Consider the following 25949-nt stretch of genomic DNA (forward strand, 5'->3'; position numbering starts at 1 on the left):
TATCTACAGCTGCGGACACACAATCGACTTGCTCCTGAGAATAAATTTGCAAGTCATCAGCATACAGATGGTACGCACTTTGAAGATTTTGTGTTAAGAGGTTTATGAAGATAGAGAACAATAATGGGGAGATTATGCCGCCTTGAGGACCGCCACAGTCTATATCACGCCAGCTAGACGAAGAATCGTCTAAGCGCACCAACTGTACCGTGGGCGAGATCATAAGGTGGGAGAGGTTTGCAAGAAGAATGTCGTGACTGACTGTATTGAAGGCGTTGGAAAAATCAACCAAAGGCAAAACAGTGACATTGGAATCCTCCATGCCCGCCTTAATATCGCCAATCACTTTGAAGAGTGCAGTAATAGTGCTATGGCCAGGCCTGAAGCCAGATTGGAGTGGGCACAGTAGGTTGTTTCGGTGCACATGCTCAGACAGTTGCTTGCGAGCACAGGCCTCGAGCACTTTCAAGAGAAAAAGAGAATGGATATGGGACGGAAATGCTTAGCAAGTGATGGGTTAGGGATTTTAGGAAGAGGGATAGCAATAGCTCTCCGCCACAAAGACGGAAAGATACCAGTGCTGAGGGAGGCGTTAATGATATGGGACATGATTGGTAGAAGTTGGTCCAGGATAGGATTATCATGCGACGACTGATGTTGTCACAACCAGTAGCATTGGATTTAATGGACAGTATGACTTTTCTAATTTCACCCAACGGCACAGAAGAAAAATGAAAAGTATTAATGTTAGGCCTGGATAGACCCGCTAAGAAATCCATGGTACGACGCCTAGTTTGGTGATCAATCATGGTAACAGATGTGAAATGTTTATTAATGTCATCCAAACCAATAGTCGCACCGTGGACATCTATGTTTTTAACTTTGCCAATACCCTGAGTTCCGAGGAATCTCCAGATACTGGCTGGCGAGTAAGAAGAAATATTACTGAGAATATGTCGGCGGTTAGCATTACGTACCATCTGGCTACACCGATTCCTTGCAGCCTTCAAAAGGCACTAGTTCTCCTCCGTACGATGCCTTCTGTACTGGCGAAAAGCCCGATCCCTTCGTCTCATTGCCATCCTAACTCCATGTGTAATCCATGGTGCAGGAGGACGTTTTAATTTAATGTTCTTTAAAGGCGCAGTGACAGCGCGTAAAAATTGCGACTTAATCGTCAACAGAGGTGGCTGCCAATAGGTGATCCCAGTTAAAGTTAGCAGCATCTCCTTTCAGCTTATCCGCATCAATGCGACCAAAACTACGCAAGTGCAATATCTTAGAGGAGAGCTTGGGAGGTTTTAGGGCGTAAGACATGTAGATGAGATCATGGTGAGTGAAGCCAGGAGCGGGAAATTGACCGTGGGAGAAAACAGGGGAAGGAGCAGAGATGAGGATAATGTCAAGCCAAGTGTCGTGACCATCCATATTATGGTGGGTGACTTGCAGTGGTAGGACATGCAGTTTAGCAGAATCAAGGACAGTAAGGAGTTTACGAGATCCATGATGATCCACCCATGATGATGTGATGAGCATATTCTGATCTTATAGATTCCAGAACTGTTTCCAGACCGGAGAAGTAATCAAGAGATGGGGGACAGTAAATAACACCTAGTAAGGTTTTCACTCTCTTGACCCAAACCTCAAGAAACAGAAATTTTGCATAAGCAGAATAAGAAGCATAGGAAGATAATACAGTTTTATATTTCAGGTCGCTATGTAAATATATAGCGACTCCGCCCCCTCTCCTGTTAACTCGATCATTTCTAATCAAAATGAAACCAGGGAGGGGGTAAAGGGTAGAAGGAAAGTGAGGCTTGAGCCAGCTCTCAGGAATCAGAACGGCATGAACGTTGGCTTACGAAAATATTCTTTTCATTCAGCCTTTAACTAACCACTAAGCTGTCATTAAAATTTGACATTTAATTACTAACTTAAATGTATATTTCCTATTTTTATAATATTTCTTCAAATACCGGAACTACCGAAAATACCGGAATACCGGAATTTATTTTATGTCAATACCAAAATACCGGTTTTGAAAAATGGTCCGGTATTGCGACCCCTAGTTAAAACACGAATTTACTCGATCAGCTGTAAGTCAAAACCTGTCATCTTGCCTGTTAATAAGGTTTAAACTAGGAAACTGTTAATGTTTTTGACTGCTATTTAAACAATTTTTAACCACCTCGTACCCCTAAAATTAGTTCATAAATAAGACTGATGATGTTTTTCATTCATTTAGGTAATTCTTCGTAATCCATTTTAGCCAACTTGTTTAGTTTTTATTTGAGGGTAGAAATCAATGGAGAATGAAAGCAAAAATTTTTAGTCACCAGATGCCGCTAGTAGTGTGCTAACTGCTGATAGATTGCGCTTATCTGTAATTTATTTAGTTAATCAACGAGTGTAAGTATAATTATTCATAAACCATGATTCAACAATGAAAATATTTCGTTTACTGTTACAAAAACATCTAATTAAGGCGTATAAGGTTCATTTAACATTTAGTTTCGCGTGAAAAAATTAATAGTCATGGATATTTCTGCCTTTAAAATTTCGTCATATTAAATTTTAAAGGCCGAAATATCCATGATTATTAATTATTTTTACATTTTTCTTCAACTGCGAGAACTAATCACTAACTAAACGTGAATTTAAATTCTTTACTTGCCAATACTTGTTTAGTTACCCAGATTAAAGCCGAAACAAAATGTATGAAAATGGACCTTGAGGTATCGCCTTAATGAAGAATGCGTCGCATTCTCTGCTTAGCCACACAGTACCGTTGCAACTGCGCAATCTTAACATTTGCACATTCAACGACACAATCTAAGCGTTTCCCAGGGCCACAACGGGACGAGTCACCGTGCCATGGGAGTACACCGTGACCCGGCATGGGATAATTTACAGCTAACTTTGTAGACGATGTAATTTTGTAACATTTAATCACGAGATTCGGATCGTAGCGATGGGTAAACGAGTACTTCAGTAGAGACCACGACTCGGCAAACGTATTGTAGGACTCCCTCCAATTAGGTGGAGTGATGATCTACGAAAGGTTGCTAAGACCTGGATGCGACAGGCCGAAGACAGGGTAAAATGATACATATAAGAGGAGGCCTATGTCCAGCAGTGGTCAAAGATATAGGTTGATGGTGATGATAATGACGAATATTTTTAAAACAAACGATATGACGATAGGTAGCCTGTCTGTTATAAGTTCTATACCTTTCTTGTTTTCGAGGATAGTATGTTACCTCAACTGCTAATTTTCAGATACGATTCCTAAGTCATCCCTGAAATCCCTCCGTATTCAGTGACATCAAAGAGGACTCAAATGTCCATTGATATTTCATCGACATGCCAAAAGTACGAGTTTCGAAACTAAACCATGAAACCTGAGCCGATCTATTGTCATTAGTAGGCTCCGAATGCCCCCACTGATAAACATGCTGTGGACCACATACCAAAATAGTCTTAAAAAATCCACTAAAATTTTGCCACAACTCCTTAGGATATGGGTCAGCTGTCTTACGACCCGGTGTTGGCCGTCCAAAGCGATGGAAACATCGGGCAACAACTTCTGCTGAGCAGTATGCATCACACATTCCGCAATTATCGAATCATATTCCATTTATTTACTTTTCTTCACAGTGGTACTGTCCGGTGAAGCCTATGTGTGAAATAGGCCGTATATTCAATGATTCGCTTCGATTGAAACTATAGAAATAATCCGCAATATTCGCTGAATTATTTCCATAGTTTCAATAACTACTGCCGAAAACAAAACGTAAAACATATTTTTATGAAAGTTCCATTACCCTGCTGAGTAACACAATGTTTAAATAGGTATACAGTGTTTAAGGTATTTCGACAGCGCGGCCTAACGCATTTCAGATTTTCGACATCACAGGCAGTTAAACCACGCATCCCGGGCTACATACGAATAACTTTGTTCACCCTTTATCACATTCCTGGAAACTAGCAACATTCTATTATGAAAGGCTACTGTAGTTTATTTTGTGTCTTAAAAAGTTGTTTCGGGGCAAAAATTCCGCTTTATTTTTCCAGAGATAAAATGGACACTGTATTTTAAGTTTGAGCTCTAGACATATATAGGTGAAAACTGCATTAAATTACATGCAGTAGTTTTTGCTCATATGTGTACAAACATAGAGATAGACAAAAATCTAAAAACTATTGATTTGGCTTGCGTTGCTCTTATAAAACTATATTCGTTTTTTTTCAATGTGTATGATGTACAGACATCGGCCTGTCAAAAAAAAAATACAAAACTTCTACGTCCGCTATAATTTTGTTCTACAAATTGGTATCGCGTATTCCTAATTAAGTGAACCAAAGATTGTTGGCACTTAAGGTAATTTCATTTCAATCAGCGCTGTGTGATGTCAACAAAAAACGACGCATGATTACTTTAGTTGCAATATGTTAGGTAATGTGTACTTAGTATTATATATACGTAACATCGTTATCTAACTTATCTTGACTAATTTTGTGTTGCTCTATGAATTTGTTACTACGTCAAACTCATATAAATCAATTGTTCGCAAGACTAATGTAATGTAAAAGCCTATGTATAAAAAAACATGAGATAAGAACTCTCCCAGTGAGAAGAACAACGCCTACCACGGACCTAAAAAAAGCTCGTAAAACAATAGTTGGAAATACGAGAAATATTTTATTCGATTCGATTAGACGTTTACTCGCCAAGAAGAAATTTTAATTATTATGTACAATATTGCAGGGCTTTACATTCGGATTTCGAGACAATGTTATATCTCAAAATGCTTAGTAATTCCTCAGACAATAAATACGCACTTGCTTGTCGGTAAAGTCGACGCGGTAGTAACTTCTCAGGTTGACTTTCGTATACGTACAGAAAAAATAACAGTCTATGCAAAACGTGCATGTAACAAGCATGTTTCGGCTGTTGGCATATTATATATTTTTTTATAAATACTTAGTACGAAGCACTATTCATCTTCATGACATTTTTATTTCTTCATTGTTTTTTTTTCAATGAATCGAAAATTCGTGTTAATATTAATTAATTAATATATATATGTATAAAAATGAATATCTATTTCCCTTGATGATCGCATTACGCGTGAACGGATGGATCAATTTCGCAAATTATTTTTTTGTTGTGTTAATTGTTGTCAGGAGAAGATTCTTATAAAAGAAAAAATTAAGGAAGTTGAGCGAAATATTAGAAAATTTAAGAGACATTAGCAACAATATTAATTTTATATAACTGTCAATTGTTTGAAATAACTGTCAGGGATTGATATAATGCGCGCTGCAAATTATAAGACGGGACAACACTCAGAACAAGAACAAGCAATGCTTGTCATTGTTCTGAGGGACAGCGTCTGTCGGGTCAACTAGTTGATAAATAAAAATTATCTCAGAACAATGACAAGCATAGAAGTAACACTATGACATTTGAGTGTACTCTGTCTTAGACAGCAAGAAATTTAATTGTGTTGCGATCCTTTCTGACATCTTATCGATATCGATAGATGCGTTATCTATCGGCTATGGTAAATTCACAGACCTGCTAAAATAAACACTTTTCGGTCAGTCAACTACAAATCGCTGCAAATTGCTGCTATTTTAGATAAAGGCTAAAAAAAAAGATATCAAAACCCTGATTTGGTATTCAAGTACCAGAAGAAGTCTGGGTATATAAAAGCACTCGTTAAGAAGCTGTTAAATTACATAAACAATGGAACTACCGGCTTTCTTCGAACTAAATTTTGTCCAATTTTCATTTGCTATTTACAGTAGTTTTCATGCCTTCCGAAATGTCATTCACACAAAAATGGTTTAGCATTTAGATTATTAAATTAAGCAAATGTTAGAAATTTCGGAAGGAATGGAAACCGCTGTAAGTAACAAACAAGAAATCGGCAAGAATTTCGTCTAGGAGAAAGCCAGCACCCCTTCTGTTCTTTTCTGAATTTCTTAGGGATTAAAAGATACCCAAGAGGTGTGATTTGACAGATGCTACTAAAATGGGACAGTAAAATTAAAACACAGCGGTATCATTCATGTCACATATGTTTGATAACTTATTTCAATGTTAATAAAACTTTGCCGAAGTGCTTAGAGCAAACACGGTGCTGTTTTTTCCAACGCCAATTGGGATCCATTTTTTCCTCATAACATCATCTTTGGGGAATCTGCAATGAAACACATTGTATGAAACACACTATGAAAATCAGATAGTTTCCTCGACCCCAGCCGACGCGCACGGTTTGGTTTTTACCACTACACCACCGTATATTGTAAGTAAAAGGCAATTTATGCAACATAGTAAACTACAATATACTAACATCTATGTTATCGATAGAATATGCAGCACAACACTATTGAACTCGACTACGTAAATTGGTAAAAATGAAAAATACTTAATAATTACTGTATCGAATGGCCAACAGCAGATTATAATATGACTACAGCATAATAAAGTATAATTAATAACACTTTTTGCACTTATGTAGAGGGTTTAAGCAAATATATTGGGTTTTTTGTTTACTCACCGATGGAAGCTGATGATTTCAGTTTCATTTTCTTTACGAGAAGAATGAGATTTACATCCCACAATAACGCAGGCCATTGCTTGTTCGTAGGGCTATATTTTATTTAAACAGCACTGTGTATTTATTAAAATTAACAACAAAAATATTACAAAACATGTAGCCACTTTTGAAAAGCACGCGCTGAAGTATAACGTAACTAAATTGTGTGGGCGCGTTTGTGACATTGTTTTGAGGTTAGCAAGTGGGCACATTTGACATTTTATTTGCTTTTTAATTTGGCATCATAAAGAGGACCAAAGGTAACCATTTGGTTATTTTAAAGTGTACGCAAGCCGACCTTAGCAACATAATATTTGTCTCGTTCTTTTCAACGGTTTTGGCCTATTTGAAAAAATAGGATAAGTATATGAGGGTAATTTAGATTCCTTCTATGCTTGTTCTTATTCTGAGAAAATTATAAGTTTTTCTCTTTGGTTCTGCCCATAGAGAACATTAATGATGAACCACACAAACCTTTTTATTACCCTATTTCTGTAATATTGTGTTGTATTATGCTCTTTGATTACACTTCATTTGATTTGACATTTTTATACAGTTTTGATACTTTTGAAAACGTTTTATATTATTTTAATATGGCAAATCAAACAGCTGGTTTATATTTACAGTGTTTGATCGGGATGCAGTGCAATGATTTCACAATGATTGCGGCCGATCAAACAAATATACAGGGCATATTTGTTCTCAGAGATGGTATGAGACAGTAAGACTGTATTTATTAAATCTGTAGTCTTATTAGTTACAAATAGAGTTTATATTTCCATATCTATAATAATGCTCTGACTTCAGGGGTCAAGAGCTTGAATATAATATTTATTTCAGTATTAATTGTTAGAAAATGTATTGAATTGAATTTTATAATATTATAAATACTTATTAAGTATTGTATATGTACTCCAATGAAATTAAATATAGAACTCTTTGTGAAATCTAAGTTTTGCTTTTTTTCACTCCTTGATGAATCTTTTTGACCTTGTTTTACTTTTAATATCTTAAATACTTGCCTATCTATCGACAGATATTGCGATTCATTAATAACTCCAAATTACTTCTACTTTTTTCCATTAGGATTCAAATTACCATAAGAAAACCCAAAATCTACCCATAATAACTATGATGCATTTTGGAAAACGCCGTCCAAAAATAACTGATAATTACTATCAGATGAATCAATGTCCGCAGTGCAGAGTCACCTTCAGTTGTTCACTTCTACATACATTCCTTGAAGATAATTGACGCGTTATTTGCATTAGCTATCTATGAGTCGAGGCTCTACTAAATTTCTAGGTTAACATTTAACGTACTTTGTTGGGGCATAAATGTGTTGTTTAACGGTTGAAGTAAGACAAATTAATTCAAATTGATAAATAACAAAAACTTTTAAGATTATATAAAGCGGATATTGGGAATATTGTCATACAAAAATGTTGCGGTCATGCGATGGTTCGTGAAATAGCAAAACATCAATGTAAAACACTTCATATTATTCACATATCGTGATTAGCACGTTTTTAATGCGCATATTAGCATATTTTCTGTAAATATGTAATTTTGTATTAATATCTCAGTTCGCTGTGACACCTTATCACGCGGACATTTCAAATGAGACAGAAATTTACTACCAATTGGCAAACTTCTGGAGCACAAATTTGGTTCTGATGTCTGGTCCCTAACTAGTAATACTGTTTAATGTGTTTGATAAATAGTGTCAACCAACGCTTTTAAATGTCGACAATGTTAGAGTTACCATAAGGTGTAATTTCCTATGAGACTTCGCTTGTGCAGCCATAGAGTTTACCTTTGTAAGTGACATTATTATCGTAAGTATCATAATATTATTGACCTAACGTATTTTTTTGTGAGTAAGTATTATAAGTGAATGCTGTGTCTACTTTTTAACAATCATGTACATAGACTTATTTTTTAAAAATTTTCAGTCAATGTAACAGTGTTTGATTGATTGTAGACCCAATAAAGGAATAATTAAATAAATAGACATTGAAAGATTTTAGTACATTACCAAGGCTAATCTTGGAATAATACTTGCAGTTAAACACATTATGTAATGTATCATAACTTTCTTTTAATCAGTTCACATCGAGACCTCCAGTTGACCTTAGATAACATTGATGACGTTAAATGATATGCGGGCGATGATTCAAGGCGAATATTATACATAAACATCTAGATAATAGATTTTCGAGATTTCCGCTGCGTATAATTAAGCTACCGTTACAAATATAGATCTGTACCACCCTAAACATTGATTGCTAGATAAAGGGTATAGCAATAAGTCCGCTTTTATACCATCTATACATATTATAAAACCACGTCCCCAAAAGCTGTCTCTGTATGTGATCGATTTTCTCAAAATCTACTGAACGGATTCTTGTATAGTTTTTACTAAAAGATAGTGAATTTCTTGAGGAAGGTTTAGGTTAATAGTACATTACAGTTTTATGTAAATTGACTGAAATATATCGATTACTGTTGAAGAGGTTGTAAAAATATCGTGGGTCGGGATTTACGCGGGAAAAACTATGTGATACACTCATTTCCACGCGAGCAAAGCCGCGGGCAAAGCTAGTTCAAAATAAAGCACAAATCGTATGAATAATTTAAAGAAATGTGATGGTTAATTATTTACAACTGCTGAGCCATTGGCTATTAATAACATTGCAACGTTCTTCCCAGACGCAGACAAGCTCCATGAGGTAACAAACAGTCTAGTGATGGGTGTAATCGGAGACCCGGGAGATGCAGCACAATTCGCGCAGTTCGTGTCTAAGAACACGCAATTGTACAAAATGAAGAATGGGTATCCATTGGACACGGCTGCAGTAGTTCACTTTACTCGGAAGAGCTTGGCTGGCTCGCTGAGGGAGGGAGTGAGTTTCTTTTCTTGAATCAGTTTACGATAAGACGTTCAAATTCCCTATGTTCAGTTGACGAGGGAACTAAAGTGATTTATCCGAGAAAAAAGATGGATCCCAAAAATAAAGAGACGGACAACAGGTGATAACAGTTCTACCCATCTATTTAATAACTTGCATTTGATAATCACAAGATTATAGGTCTTTCCGAAATGCTGCCATTCTTGAAGCTCCAACATATCCATCATCAAACATGGCATAGATAGAAGTTATATATGTCATTATGGTAAGAACAATCTCATGTAACATATTAAATCTTATTTTAAAATCTTGTAAGAAAGCATTTGAAAATGGAGAAAAGAAAGGTGCCATGTACATTGTACAATCATGTGCCATATCAAATGGTAACGATCCATTGTTACCCTCAGCTTCGAGTGCTAGCGAGTGTGTGTGAGAACATTTTGTTTTCCCTGGATAAATATTTTCCTTTTTTTCTTTCTATAATCTTATCGTAAATAATATATTTTCTATACATTGAAGTGAGAAAAGGTAGAAGTTCTATATCTAAAATTTCTCTGCTGTTGAATCCGTTTTCGTTCGTTCATAATTACTTCTATAAAAAAACAAAGAGTATCTAGGTATCTTCGTCTTAAAATGTTATGCACCAAAGTTATGTAATACATTCACATAATAGTTTTAATGTGTTATATTTATCCACAGTTTTTGTAACACTTCATTTGCCTGTCACTATATTAAAAGTTTAATTATGTTTTTTAGTTCTCTGGTACGGTACAAAGTATTCTTATTATAACTTCACCGCTACTGTACAATATTAGATTGTTTCGATAATTTTTTATGCCGATTTCTTATGCATTCTGTATTCAAATAGTGCAGTTTCTGCGAACCCAAATCTGTTTTGTATTTCTCAGTTATTACGTGTTTAGTGATTGTAATGTATTTATATTCCGCTAATGTTTGGACAAAGGATTACTTCCTTGTCTTATTTAAGAGTACTAAGAGCATGATCGGAATAAAGCAGAAAGTGCACTGAATCGTAAACAAATTTCCATATTGAAACTTGGCGTTTGCAGAGGTAATATTTTTATAGACACATTTGATAAATCTGGATATTACTAGCTTCATATTTTAAATAATCTTAAATATTTTATAGAAACTGTATTGGGTGTAACTGATGATATCATGTGGCTCTTTATTTATTTATGAATCTTGTGACAACTAACAGTTACACAAATTAAATAAAAAAATAAATAATAAATGTGTAAACCACAACATTATCCTCAAATTAATTTATAAAAATTTTGACAAATGAAGTGATTACAAACGTTATGCAAAGAAATATAAAAATCAAATTATATCTTATTATGATTGTAGTGTTTTAATGAAGATTAACGTGCTATGTCATAAGGATGAAACTGGTTCACCAAACAAATTGCACCTTATGTATAGTATTATGTATTGCATGGCTAATGATTTTCCTAGTTCCATTCTTACGTACAACTAACTTTTAATCTAACCATCACATCGCAGTCATTATACTTAATTTTGTGACATCATCGTTTGGAGACAGCGATACCAATATTTGTTAATTACACCAAAATACAGTTACAAGAAAATGCATCGGAATTTGAAACCTCCATTAAAGTTAATATTCCATTACAACTTCCAGCTCGTACAATTACAAATGGCACTGCTCCGTCGAAAAAAAGTAAAAAATTAAATCATTAAAGTCGTAATATTGAAGAAAATGCACAATACTTGTGAAACTTCAGACAATCTGAATGGAGGGCATTTAATTGTTAACATTGTGGTTATTTCTTGGAACTTATGTACCTAATTAGGTGTCGTGAACTTAACTTCTAATGTCTGAGAGCTAAGAGCTCGCTTCAGCCTTATTTAGAAATGATTTAGTTGAGTTATATAGATGCTTTATACCCGATGGTAACGCGTTCTGGCGATTTCAATCCTACGTAATATTAAATTAGAGTATAATTTTCAAAAATCTTAAGTATATACGATAGGGCAAGATGCTTGCCATCAAGCTACACTTGAATCGTCATTCTATTAAAGCCACCATATTTATATTGCCATTAGACGTGCGCCATGATTCGAAGTTGTTTTGACACTTCACGCACGTTTTTAATCTGTGGCTTCTATTTTGATTAAAGGTAACAAGAACCGAAATAGCTGAGCTTATCGGTTTAAAGTTCAGCAACTACTCTACTGTGTTTAAGTTATACCATACCTCCATTGTATAAAAACCTGACTTGATTGCTTTGATTGATTGATTCAGTATCGATTCCACAGAAACCGACGATGGTGAACATGCTCTTAGCTGGTTACAATGAGACGACTGGAGGAGAACTCTACACGATAGACTTCCTCGCGTCCTGTGTGAAGGTCCCGTACGCGGTCCACGGGTTTGGTGGCCACGTCTGTCTCGGGATCTTGGATAAATACTACAGTCCTAGTGAGTATTGCGCATGCGCACGCAATACATGCATGGCATCGAGGCGATCGGGTAGAATTCACCTATCATAATATTATATGAAACAGTCACTAAAATCAGCAGTATTTTACGATGGTAGATTTTTTACTGTGATTTTACGATAATTAACTAGTGATTTGATAATGATTAGGGTGGATTTTTATAGCTGCTAAAAGACTGAGGATTTTAATAAAATAGGTTACTTATGAAAGTCTGTCAAAGCCACTCATCTTAAACTATTTAATGTTTCGGCAACAAAATATAACTTGTTTACCATCGAATATATGTACTACGTACTAGGTTTGGCGTTCCGAACATTCACTGTGTTCAACTGAATTGAACTGAAATCCATTCAAACTGACTTTAGTATGGTCAATATTTATAGCTTGTGGTTATGTACGGACATTGACATGACAGTAATCCAAAAGTTTATACTTAACCTCAATTTCAGGATTATCAGAGTCAGAAGGGTACGAAGCACTGAAATCCTGCATACAGGAGATTCATCAACGTTTATTTGTGAATCTACGGAACTTCCAAGTGAAGTCTATTTCCAAGTCAGGTGTGAAAGTGTTGCCAGTTATAAACCCGGCCACGTTTATTACCGGAAAATGATTATAGGTTATATATATTTTGTGATAAAACACAGATTTTTGGTCACACATGATTTTGTGTATTTATATTTTTTATTGGACTTAATTAACATTATCTTTCTATCAAAGAGGTTTAAATCATAATACTTGGCTTTTTCATTACACTTTCGTTACTTTTTAAAATAACTAAAGCGATTGGACTATTAAAGCTGTTATGTTAGTGGGATAATCTTGATATAATGGGATAATGTTGCTTAATAAAGTGTACCGCGGTGGTATAAAGTTGCCACATTTAGCTCGCCTTGGGAAAATCTTTGTGGGAATTTAGATAATATCTCAACTTAAACGTTAAAAGCACTGGATTTATAAAATAAAGACGTATTTTAAAATTCCCTACACATTACTGTCTGAAATCTTGTCGTTTTTATTTAAACATGAGATGTCGTAAGTCTTGGTCTCATGGGCGCCGGGAGGGGGGTAATTAGGTGCACCTGCACCCCCATGCTCTAACATAAACCACAATAAAACTAATTTTAACAAAAAATTAAACCGCCTTCAAAAACCACTCAAAACCAAAAAATAATTTCACATAACAGGTATATATTGGATACTAATTTTGGAGTCGGTGGCTAATTAAAATTGCTACACAAAAAAAATCTCGTCGAATTGATAACCTCCTCCTATTTTTGAAGTCGGTTAAAAAATGACACTGAATAAATCTGCAACAACGGGAACTATCGACCACAAAAGTTTTTTTGTGATCAAGCATTTTCAAAAACTCGCGCGATATAAAATTGAAAAAAAATTGATGATATTATGTAGTAGTGCGTAGGTGTAGATGCACCTCCCTAAAACTAATTGGCGCCCATGTTTGGTTTATATATCTATAAGAAAGAAAGTTTTGCATTTTGTGGTTAGGTTACAGCAAAGTTCATCAAAATCTATTCAGTGGTCTTTGTTTTTACTTTTAACATATAAATATCTTTACAAACTTTCACGCAATATAAAATAAATCATAAATTATAAAATAGAACGTAAAAGGGCTTAGTGACATAAAAAAATCTTTATAAATCAAATTAAAGATTATAAATCATGTAAAATTTTCAAGAACATTGACAGTGATATCGTAATATCCAAACTGGGTGAAAAGTGCCTCTGACGTACTCTACGTAATAGTGCAAACAGTCGAACTGAGACACATATGCTTATGTCTTAGTATATATGAGTTAGCGATATGGTGCGATATTTCGTACGACAGTTAAAGCACATGTTTTTGTGTAGTCATTCAAGCATGATGCCGAACAAGCCACTCGCTTGATGCTAAGACTGAAGACTCTCCTACCCATAAATAGTAAAAACATTGTCAATCAGAATTCTGAATAATAAAGCGCTATGCTTGTTAGCCTGATTTAAGATGTTAACACACACAATCAAGCATTTTATTGCCGAAGGGGTAGGTAGAGAAGCAATATGTGCACCCACTTTCTGCCGTGTGTATTACGTCCTATGATGTGATAGGGGTCGTGCCCTATCACATCATGGGATAGATTAGCCTATCGCTGTATTGACTACGAATTTCAAATTCCGGGCTGATACTGGGTAGAAAAACCTAATATCACTTTGCCGGTCCTGGTGATCGAAGCCGAGACTTCCGTAGCCCTGCAGTCCTACCGTAACACAACTACGCCAACAAGGCAGTAATGTTAAGTGAATTATAACTTGACTACACCCATCGCAGTTTTACTTTAGAGGCGGCCTTAGGGGAGGCGACCCGTGCATCCCGCGCCCGCCCGTGGCGTTGCGCTTGCGCAGGATCTTCTTTACCATCTTACCGACGAAATTGTTAAAACCGGGGAAATTTCTTTTGCTCCACCCGGAGCCTCGCGTTTTTTGTGCTTTCGCCTAGGGCCTGGCATTGTTTAGCGCCGCCACTAAATATGACAATACGAAACGCGTCATTCAGTTCCAGTTGATAGCTCAGAGTTTATAGCTTTGCATAGTTTCGTCTAGTAAGATAGGACAACGCGTCAATCTCACATGATAACGAGTCGTGCATGTGTCGCGCATTATCGCGAACGATTTGTCTCGGCACGATGCGAGGACAAGTTATGCAAAACGTTTTGTGTACACAATGAAGGATTTCTGAAAAATATTTCCAACCATGCCCCTGATTTTATACATTGGTTTTATATCTTAAAGACAGTAAAGTATTAAAAGGATAATAAAAAATTGCCTTAAAATATTAATATCGGGAAGTCATGTTCCTGAATATCCTGCTCTAAGAGATTACTGGAGGTGCATCATTTGTTGGCAACCTCCACGATTGAAAGCGATTATGTCAGCTGTAAAAAAATCAAGCGTATTCTAATCATGTTCTGTGTAATTCAAACATGTTTTTTTTTAAGTCAATAAGTAAGTTTTGTTCGCTGCGCCAGGAATTCAAATTTATAACTTTAATTTTAAGTTTTCTCTATTTCTCTCATTAATCCCTTTAATTAGCTTAGCCTGTTTCTTCTAAGATCAATTTACACGCATACAAACTCTACCTCCACATAAATATAATATAAACGTTAAGAACCTTTCAGACAATTTCTATCATTCATAGTTTTTGCCTCCATCAACACAACCTTGGCTCTACTTTTCAAATGTCTCAGAGATATTACTGTAATCTTAATCGGTTGTAACTTTCTATACTTTTACACGATTAAGGTCGTTAAAGAATATCATTATGTCTGTAATGACTCGCAGGTGCATAAACAACATATATTAATATAATGAAGACCACACAAATGTGGTGTTTATGAAAGGTAGACCATGAAGAGAACGAAGAGTACTGTTACAATTAGTATATATAGTCAGTGAGAATGATAGAACTTTAAATAGGGTGCAAAATATTGTATTTTTCCGTAAGCACTGTATTCATATAGGTTGTAAAATATTGTTTTTTTTATGCGTGCACGGCAAAGTGACCCCACTGCACCTGATGGCAAGGAGTGGGGTCCAATAGATTGTCGACTGACGAGAGATGATTACCCCTCGTCTGTTGACACAATTATGTAGATCAAAAGGTCGGTCGGTCGGTCGAAAGGTCGGTTTTAAAAAGGCAACGGGTATATAAAAGGTAATCCTTGAGCGCGACACACATACGTGGGCCACATAAAACATATCCTAACACCAGCTAAATCTTCGTCTAATTATTAAATCAAGTAGCATCCTGCAAGATAATATCTCAGGATTAAGACTATGCAACAATTTTGATCAATTTAAATGGCCCTTTAAAGTATACGCATCCAATAAATAGTTTAATGCAAAAGAAGCTACGTACAATAATATATCAATACTTTTGAATAAATGCTATTCCCTTCACTTAAATATATAACCGGCCAAATACAATAGTTACACTTTAATCTATGCTCCCAAATGAATGAGAATAAAATCAGTACTATCTACAATTATTGTGTTAAACGATAACTCATCATCAGCTGCAGGATGTTCATTGCTGAACATGGGCCTGCCCCAAAGATTTCCAGATTGACCTATTGGAAGCGATCCGCATCCAGCGACCTCATAATATAATACGATAATCGTCAAATAAAATTTACTTGAAGCTCGTAAACCAGGCCTTGAGTTTAATACTCATGTATAACTCACAGCAGAATAATTCAAAACAGGGGTAAAGATATTCAATGCATAAGTCATTGTGGAACAATTCAATATTGCATGTGTAGCTGTAAACAATGCAATTGATAAACAAATGGTCATAAATATACAAGTACCGTGTACCGTAATAACGTGTATACAATACATTAGAGATTTTATTTTAAACCGGCAGTGACGACAGAGATTGATGATGGAAGTTGTATTAAGAAACAGGTTTAGTTTGCGAATCAAGCCGTACATTTTTTTATTAGAATAAAAATACATAAGTACTTTTTTGGGCTAATCTCTGTAAAGTGTCACATAATAACCGTACCGTACCGTATTACGCTGATTTTATTTTTATCCAATTGCGATAAACCCAAAGAGGAGTTAGTTTAGGAGTTAGTATTCTACTTGATATAGTTTTATGTTCCCTCACATCTTTCTTCTTAGCAATGTTATCTCAGTCCTGAGAGAAAAGACTCATCCTTATGATTCTGGTGCATTATTACCCGTTGTGTATCTATCGCCTACCGCCCTAGCTTGTGCTAGCATTCATCAACACTTACTGGAAGCCCAGATATCTTTTAGAATATCAAATTGTTAGGCGTTTTCGTTTATAAAGCTATCTGTTCTAAAATACTTCACCAGTTTTCATCCAAACGTGATGGATCATTTCCTAAGGCCGCAATTATAACACCACGCTAGATTCTCGTGCCGCTCACTCGCTCGTCATTGTCACTGCTATAATGTTCTTACCGTCAAATACCCAGCATTCAGCAATCGTTGCAAAAACCTTTTATTAACTCAAGTTGGTAGGAAGCTAGAAACTATCAATCATTCTGTCGACATTGAAACAAAAAACCTATCCAATTCTACTCGGTTCGCGTACGCCAAATCCTTTGAAAAGGTATCGAATCGTCGAAATCCGGGGATTTCGCGTGGAAACAGAAAACGATTTTATCGCTTAAAGTCCTATTGACTTAAACCACACGAAACCTAGTTTTATCGTATTCAATTTGGGACGCATATAATGTGAGTATCGTAATGTTTTAGCTTTTGGATAGAATAATATCCAAAAACCTTAAATTCTTACATACAAAACTTTTAGAAATTTTCCATCGCTATTCTAAACACAATGATACTACTCCTGCTGAGGCTGCTGATTTTGAAATATATTTACACCAAGACTATCATTTAAAAAATTATACTATAATCTATGGATGGTAATGCTATAAAAATTCTCTCGCAATCAAAGTCAGGGTGACATGGATATGAACGCGTAGGAAATATGTTTGTAAAGAAGACACGCAAACATTGTTATATACATGAATACATTCTTCTCAAGAATGTTTATACAACTTGAGCTCTTGCAAATTCATATAACGTACTACAGTGACGATTTGCAATGCCGTGAACTATTTACATGCGACGTTTATTTTTAGATTTAACAATCTCGATAGACTTTATCTATATTTCCTATGTTTCAAGTCTAGAGATAACGTATGAGTATCATAGGTGGCAATCTTCATTGTATTCCTCACTTAGGCAATGCATCGTGTATTTTCAAAGGAAATACCTTTTCTGGAAAGGCGTTATCACAGAGGGTCGACAAATGACATCAAGTAGGCGCTTTTTTATTAGAACAAGCTACCTAAATCATTCTCGCAAGTTGTTACATGGTTGAACAATTATCTGGAATCGACACTACATTGGAATGAGGTAAAGCCAAGTTTAACAGATATTAGTAATATCATATTTTTTTTAAATGTTTGCACAGCCTCCTATTGAGCTGGTAGGCAGATGAAAATGGAAATAACATACCACTTTAAAACACCCTGCGCTACACCAGGTATCATTCTGTAATGCCTAAGGAAATGCATTTATAGATCTTTGAAATGCAATAAAAAGAGAATGAAATTGAAAAGAGCAACGCTGGAACTTCTTGCCTGTTCTTCTCTAGTAAGAGCTACTTTCCGAACTGGTGGTGAGTTAATATTGACGGAAACTAAATAATGCATAAAACTTTACAGGTTCAAATAAATAATTTCATTTAATTTCAACTAAGCTATTATTGCGGTGATAAAATTGCGACCTTGAGGAGATACTTATAATGTTTTGTTAAGTCTTGAGAATTTCTCGGAAGTGGCTCCACTTACTTCCACTTTTTGGTATTATTATTCTTTATTATTTTTGTTGCTTTGAATGACAAGATGAGCTTGCCGTTCGCCTGATAGTAAGTTATACTACCGCCCATAAACAGTAGAAACACCATTCAACACCTTGAATTACAATGTATTGTTTGGTATTCCACTGCGCTCGCCCTCCTAAGACATGAGATGTTAAGTCTTATTATGTCCAGTAGTTACACTGGCTACAATGTATTTTACCAAAAGAATAATACCTATGAATGAATCCCTCCTACCCGAATTTCGGCTACGGCGGCCAATCTCAACGGAGATCAGCCAGGTACGCAGGAGATATTATAGTGCACAAGTGTGTGCGCAATACACAGGTGCACTCTCTGTTCTTTCACTCCCATAGTTCGGTGAGACGGCAATCCGACATGACCGAAGAGAGATTAGGCGCAGGACCAACGGCTTTACGTGCTTTCCAAGGCACGGGGGTATCACACCGCCAACTTCCTGACTCCGAGCTGCGACTGAGTAATTTTTAAGATGGAAAAACCCAGTCACAACTATTTTGGCCCGACCCGGGATTCGAACCCAGGATCTCAGCGCGGCAGTCGTACTTGTACCGTGTACACTTACAACTACGCCACCGAGACAGTCTAATAATACCTAAATACCCTTTAAAGAGAATGAAAAAATATCTACAATTCGTTTCGAAAGTTAATACGCTGGCGACACCTGATATAATCATTTCTTACATAACATGTTATAATTACTATAATATTAGACTGTCATTCTCCCACATATGACAAAAACAAAAAAGTTTGATGAGTGTAGTCATTCTTGTAAATTATGTATAATGGTAGCTTTAAATAAATCGACTTGCTTATAATTTGAAATAAACGTAAGTAATGCAAGACAGAATTTCTACACGTAAGAATATTAAAGCTCTATTGTAATTATGGACATGCCAGTTAATGTTTTGAAGAATGATTTCTTATATTTACGCGACTGTTAGACTTTAAAATTAAATTATTTTTCGGATTTTATCACAGGGTGACTACGAAGGCTGCAAAGTCTTCGTCGGGAGAAAATTTAAATATAAAAACCACGATAAAATCTGAAAAATAGTTTAATTTTAATATTTTGAAGGTTTTTAAAACTTAGCTCAAATCTGTACGACCTGTATCTATGTGGTATCACTGTGTAATAAAAATTCACGGTAAAATTTTGCCACTGTAGCTGTTGTATATACCGTCTAAGAAATTTACATTACGAGAAATACTTATACGAATACCAAAAACGAATTCCGTCAAACCTTTGCAATCTCCATAAGGGTCCACAATGTACCCATGTTATTGGTTGACATTGAGCATTGAGTTCACACATTATTACCTATGTTGTAGTGGTTTTCCCCAAAGTAGTTACGAAGCAATTTTCCTTGTTTTTTCCGTGGTTAAGTTTTGTATGTCACTCCAATCTTCCAAATTAAACAAACTTTGCTCATGGTAATCCATGACCAAGGTTTGGTTAATTAAGTGAGGCGTTTACAATTTGAAAATCTCTGCTGTTTCAGTATAGTGCAAAGATACAATTATAGTTATGTGTTTATTTATCGATAGCGCGTTGGTAATAATATGTAATTAAGTAGTCAGAATATTAAATACATTATACTCCAATGAAAACGCTTTTTATATGGATTGGTTGTTTATAAGTCAATCTTTTTAAAAACTATCATATAGTAGATTTTAGGCAATTTCACCATGTGCTCATTAATTCCTGCTTGTTATAAAACTTTAAATAAGTATTATTATGCGAAAATTATAATTGTGCCGATTTTAATATGGTTTATATTAAGTAATGTTTTAATTTAAATTTAATTAATTTCAGTCAAGACGATCGAAATATCGTCTTTAATTAAGTAGGTAATTAATTCATGCGTAAAAATTACTTTGATCGGATACTTTACCGGCTTACGCACACTCACTCAACATAAACACTGAACAGAAAAACAACTTAGAATATCTGAAAATCACACTTTTCCGCAATCTTCACGGTTTTTTGAAAATGAAACTTAAGTGGTTAAGTATTAAAGTGCACTTTGCAACGAAACGAGCCGCGTGGTAGGAACGCGCAAGCCGGTGCGCGGGCGCAGGTGATCTGAGTTTGTTATCACGATACTCAAGTCATCTTCTGTATTCGGGTGACCATTTCACTCGAGAATTAAGGAGATTTTTTTTAATATAAAAATGCGTTTTTAATGTTTTATAAGGACTAAAATACCAAAAATAACAAACTACCGATATAAATTTATAAACAACAGTATTTACACTGTTGTGTTCCAGTTTGAGGACATAGCCAGTGTAAATACTAGGAATTATGAGACTTAACATCTTATGTACCAGGGTGAGAAGCACAGAGGAGTCGTGTGTAATACTTTGTAATTCAAAGTTGTGTATGATGTTGCTACTGTTTATGGGGGCTTGTATTACCGTCAGGCGAACGGCAAGCTCGTCTCGTCATTTAACTGCAATAAAAACAATACGCAACGATCTAAAATATTGAGTAAATATAATATATTAAAGTTTTAAAAAAAAATACTGTGTAGGTAGGTATCCTAAATTATTATATATGTTATGTACATTATTTGAAGCTTCTAGAACTAACGGTTTGAGATGTGGACTATCCGTTAGTCAGAGTAAAAAATTTTAAACCGCAATTATAATGTCGGTACATTGCTCTCACATACTTTTGTCTCCTGGAATTTAAACAGGGGAAACATAAAACATTAGACCTAAAATAGACTGTTTTAAACTTAAGAATGTTTATAACCTACTGCTAAAATAAGATGTAGCTAATTAAAATGTTTGCTTTACTATACAATGTCACCTGTAATGCAAGGCACATGTGTTCAAATAGTCTGCAGATATAAACAAAGACAAAATATGTAGTATATTTTATGAAGAAGTTAGTAAACCGCATAGTAAATTAATATTTTAATTACTTACTGTTGTGCATCGTGATTCATAAAAACTAGCTATCACCACATTGTTGTAGTTTTTAATAATAGAGAGAGTAGTCTTACAAATATTCTAGTATATTTTTGGTTATATTTTGAATGCACACTGATCGACCAGCACATATTATTATACAAATTATGTACTCTAAGTTAGTAAGCAGTGGTCACAACCCACAATGTGACAAAGTCAATCGTAATACTGCAAGTCGATTTGTATGTGATAAAAGTAAGTAATTTATTTCAGGTATTTTTTATCCATTAAAATAATTCGTAACTTCTCTGTATTAAAACGTTTTGCAGGGACCAACTTAACCAAAGGTTTTCCTTCAAAGAACAAATGAGATAAAAGTAAACGGAGTCGTATCCGATCGAGCACGGGATTGAATGTGGATGCTTAAAGATCAAGTATTTTTTCTCTAACGGTAAAAAGTATGACCACAATATCCTATATAAAAAGTGCAACTGTAAAACTATAATGCCTTCTAATATCTTTTGAAAAGCCGGCATAATTGTGTCGACTGTCGAGTGATAATCATCTCTTGTTGATACTTTATCTAGACCCTATTACACTTATCAGGTGGAATCTCATTACTGCGTCTGTATAAAACAAAGAAAGACAACAATGTAAGAAATACTTCGTTATACATAAGGATACCAGTGGCGAAGGGTGAAATTTTTCAAAAGGTAACCCGGTGTAAAAAAAATTGGCGTCAGTTAAGATATCGGGGCAATTTATCGGCAAACAAAAACTAAGATAACGGATTAGTCTTGATTCGAAATCAACGAACGTTGACATACATACTAAATTACCTATTATGCGTAAATAATTGAAACATTCATAAAATCGAACAATAAACGAAGATAATTCTCGATCCATTAATCAAAATATAAGTACTTACCTATTAATTAGTTATAACAGCAACAAAAGTAAGTATTAAAATTATAACCACACTACACTAAAAGTATCTGTTTATTTTCAAATTAAAACTATAAATGTAATAGAAATAGGTATCACGATCGCCAAACAGACCAACAGTTTAAGTCTACCTACATGATAAACTTATATAATTATCAATTTAAATTATAATCAAGAAAGGTTATTCGTTAACTTTTGATTGTATCGTGGTGCTACTTTTAATTCAGTATAATATCATATTTATTTTCTTCTAACAAACATTTTGTGTCTAAAATCAAAAACTTTCAGATCTTCTTCAAATATTTTACCATCTAAATACTAATATGTGAAATCACCGACTAATAATATACTTACGTAAAGGTAGACATTAAACTGATCACAGGTAGTTATTTCCATTATAATACACTTTTATTTGTAGTTTCTAAATAAACAAAGCGCTGATAACTAAATATCACATAACTATCAAAAATAAAATGAATATGACAATTTACAAACACCGCAACTTGGTAGCATAATAAATTATGACGTTTGAAGGACGTAAAAGCGACAACTATACAAAGTCGGTTAACGTGAAGCCGAACTAGCTCGGGTTACCTTTGCCCATATTTTCCGCGCGATTTCGACAAACACTGGCATAGAAAGTCATAGAAAGTGCTGCCATCTATATTAAAAACATACTACGACATTAAGCCGCTTGACAGCGGGTTACCTTTGCCTGTGGCGTCACAATTTCACTTAGGTAACGGAATTTCTGGGGAACTAAATACAAGGTGCGCCATCTAACGTCAATTAAAATAAGTAATTGATATCGATTAAATTAACAAACAACGGGCTAATGGCCAATAGATGTCATTATTAAGTTATCAATTATAATTAATAAGTTAAGCTATTATAATTATTGTCCATTGTCTGATATGTTGTAAATTTATATTTGCCTATTAAATATATTGTTTAGTATCACCGAAAACCTAAAAGGGAAGCCGGTGGGAATCGGCTTGTATGGACGCTTGGCCACTGAAGGATACGCATACTCCTTGCTATGTTTTGGCAATTGTAACTAGTGTAGCCGGAGGATACTTTGTTGTGCTATGTTGTCAGTATACCTCGAGCCCAAAATATAATTTATCGTCATACAATGTCTAAGAATGCAAATGTATACCAGGAAAGTCATGAAGTGGTTTCGTCCTTTCATAAGAAAACTCACGAGTGAGTTTGCAATAAAGGTGGCCTTGATTACACCTTTTTCGCGCAACTTAATGACGCAAGGATGAACTCGTTTGCTTTAATGTCACCGTCTTGACAGTTAATTTAATGATATGGTAATTAAAGGTACTGTAATTGTATTAGATGAGAATAACATATCCAATTTTAATTAAACAAAAGTTTTTGCCGGCAAACAGCAATGAATAAAAATAAATATTCATTGTAAGACATTGGATCCGGTAAGGTGCGTTGGGGTTAAATCGGACGCTTTTTCGACGTGTTAAACAGTCTTCTCGAATTATTTTTTTACAATAATTCTATAGAAGCTATCATAATGAATATTAACTTAGCTATAAGTTATTAAATATACTAAATGGTATATATTTTTTCAATCCCTTATATATAACAGTCAATGTTTTATAGGGCTTTAAAAAAGTACCATACTTTTAGAAATGTGTGAGAAAGATAGGACCTTCACAGGTATAGTTCGGACTACTATATAAAATCGTCTATGATACAGGGATTCTAAAATCCATAAAAAGAGCATATTCTGATCTAGATATTCATTTATAACCATTCAAATTTTTTTATAAATTTCGTAAGATATTTTTAGAAGCGAACTTTGTTTTTTTAATAGTTCTAGGCATACGATCATACCCCACATGAGTGATACTGTAGATATTTTTAAAAATATTCGAAGAAATAGTACATACACGTGTAAATAAACAATAAATAAACCAAGTCGACCATTCATCTGAGCTAAAAAAAATACACAATTAGTGAGTTCAGACGTTTTCGTGTATAAATTTTGATAAAAACTTGCAATATTTTACAAGTGCTAGATCGAACGATTTTTATCCGTTCTTTAACGTCAAATAATTGTATGTGTAAAGATCGGATCTCAGGGAATATACGTGTTTCGACAAATTTGAATAAACAAGTCACAAGATTTATTTCCTTTATGATAGTATATACCTACAAAATTAATTTAAAACAGTAAATACTCAATTAAAATTAGGCAAATTCTTGCATGGGGTTAATCCGGATCTGCCATGGAACGACAAAACACCGATATTCTGTTTGTTAGCACCGTAAACATTATTTACTTGACGGATTCACTCATATGAACTAGTGGAACGTAGGGTACAAGATGGGGTCGCAGGTAGTGTTGTCCGAAAACAAAAATTATAACACAATTACGAGTTATTTGATTTATACGATGTTATACCTCCTACGATCTTACCCCAACGCGCCTTATTTGTTTTTTATTTTATATGAATTCTGTACCACGTAAAACTTAGTAAATATACAATGGTAAATTCCCACTAGCGCGCAGCGGCTTGGTCACCCGAGTGTAGAAATGAATGAAAGTGTAATCTCTTAGAGCGGAGCTGCTGTGCTGTACATTGATACATATGTATGTACATACGCTGACACATGACCGGAACGTCTATGGTTAAATGAAAGTGCTTAATTAGCAGACTGCAGCGTCTTCTTTATTCTGCCATAGATATTGCTAATTTATTACATAGTTCTCTTTATAAAAACTTAAGCCAGTGGTTGTAAGATTTTCTGTTTTCCTGGTACTGCGAAATGTCCATAAGGTAGGTAAGATATTCTTAATTGGACAACTTGGTGAGTTTATTCTTCGGGGTTAACCCATGCTTTGGTATTACTAGTATTGTTTAATCTATACCAATTAGGTAATTGGTATAGTATAGTTATATTGGTATAGTAGGTACTTACTATAGGTTTACTAGAAGGGCTGTTGTTTTGTTAAAAGCACTCTGCTACGAAGCAAACACATAATGATAATTATGATAACATTTTGATAATTTAAAGTGGGTGCCAATGCTTACTGTACGTATTGTAATTAGCACGAGGGTTGCCAGGTTAAGACTGGACATTATTTGACAAATTTTACCAATAAAATAAATACAAATCTTTTTGAAGAATTAGAATGTACTGGGTAAAATATTTTGTTGCAGTTTTCTATGAGTTTTTATGCATGACCCTACCATATTTAAAATAAGATACAAAAATTTTGTAATAAATTATATTAATAACCTGGAAATGACATGCAAGAATTCTAGATTTTCCGTGAACCTTTCATTTAGCAACAGTACAGCTGATACGGAAATATTGGAATCACCTTTTTCTGAGTACGAGTACTGAAGTGTGTCCTACAGTTATCTGTTTCAGTTGAGTGCGCATGCGCTGTTGACATCACGTTACACTACCTAAGTTACGTCTAAATTAGTTTCTAGCACTTATCACGTGATTTTATGTGCGATTTACATCACAAACAATTATTGTATAGAATTTAGTTACATTCTAGAAACACGCGGAGTTTTTCTAGCACAAAAAAGGCATCAAATATTCTTCTCTAGGTATCAATGGTGGTTCTACAAATTAAGAATAATATGTGCAGTTTTGTTTTAT

General features: G+C 34.8%; 1 protein-coding gene across 1 annotated transcript; it reads left to right on the plus strand.

Moving 5' to 3' along the window:
* Positions 1–7159: 7159 nt before the first annotated feature.
* Positions 7160–12672, plus strand: LOC115440788 (proteasome subunit beta type-2). The gene is made up of 4 exons (XM_030165251.2): positions 7160–7319; positions 9321–9514; positions 11825–11987; positions 12457–12672. The coding sequence occupies exons 1-4, from the start codon at positions 7202–7204 to the stop codon at positions 12618–12620; spliced, it is 639 nt and encodes a 212-aa protein (XP_030021111.2). The 5' UTR covers positions 7160–7201; the 3' UTR covers positions 12621–12672.
* Positions 12673–25949: the final 13277 nt, after the last annotated feature.

Source organism: Manduca sexta, chromosome 25, assembly GCF_014839805.1.
Source record: "Manduca sexta isolate Smith_Timp_Sample1 chromosome 25, JHU_Msex_v1.0, whole genome shotgun sequence".
Classification (NCBI taxonomy): Eukaryota; Metazoa; Arthropoda; class Insecta; order Lepidoptera; family Sphingidae; genus Manduca; species Manduca sexta.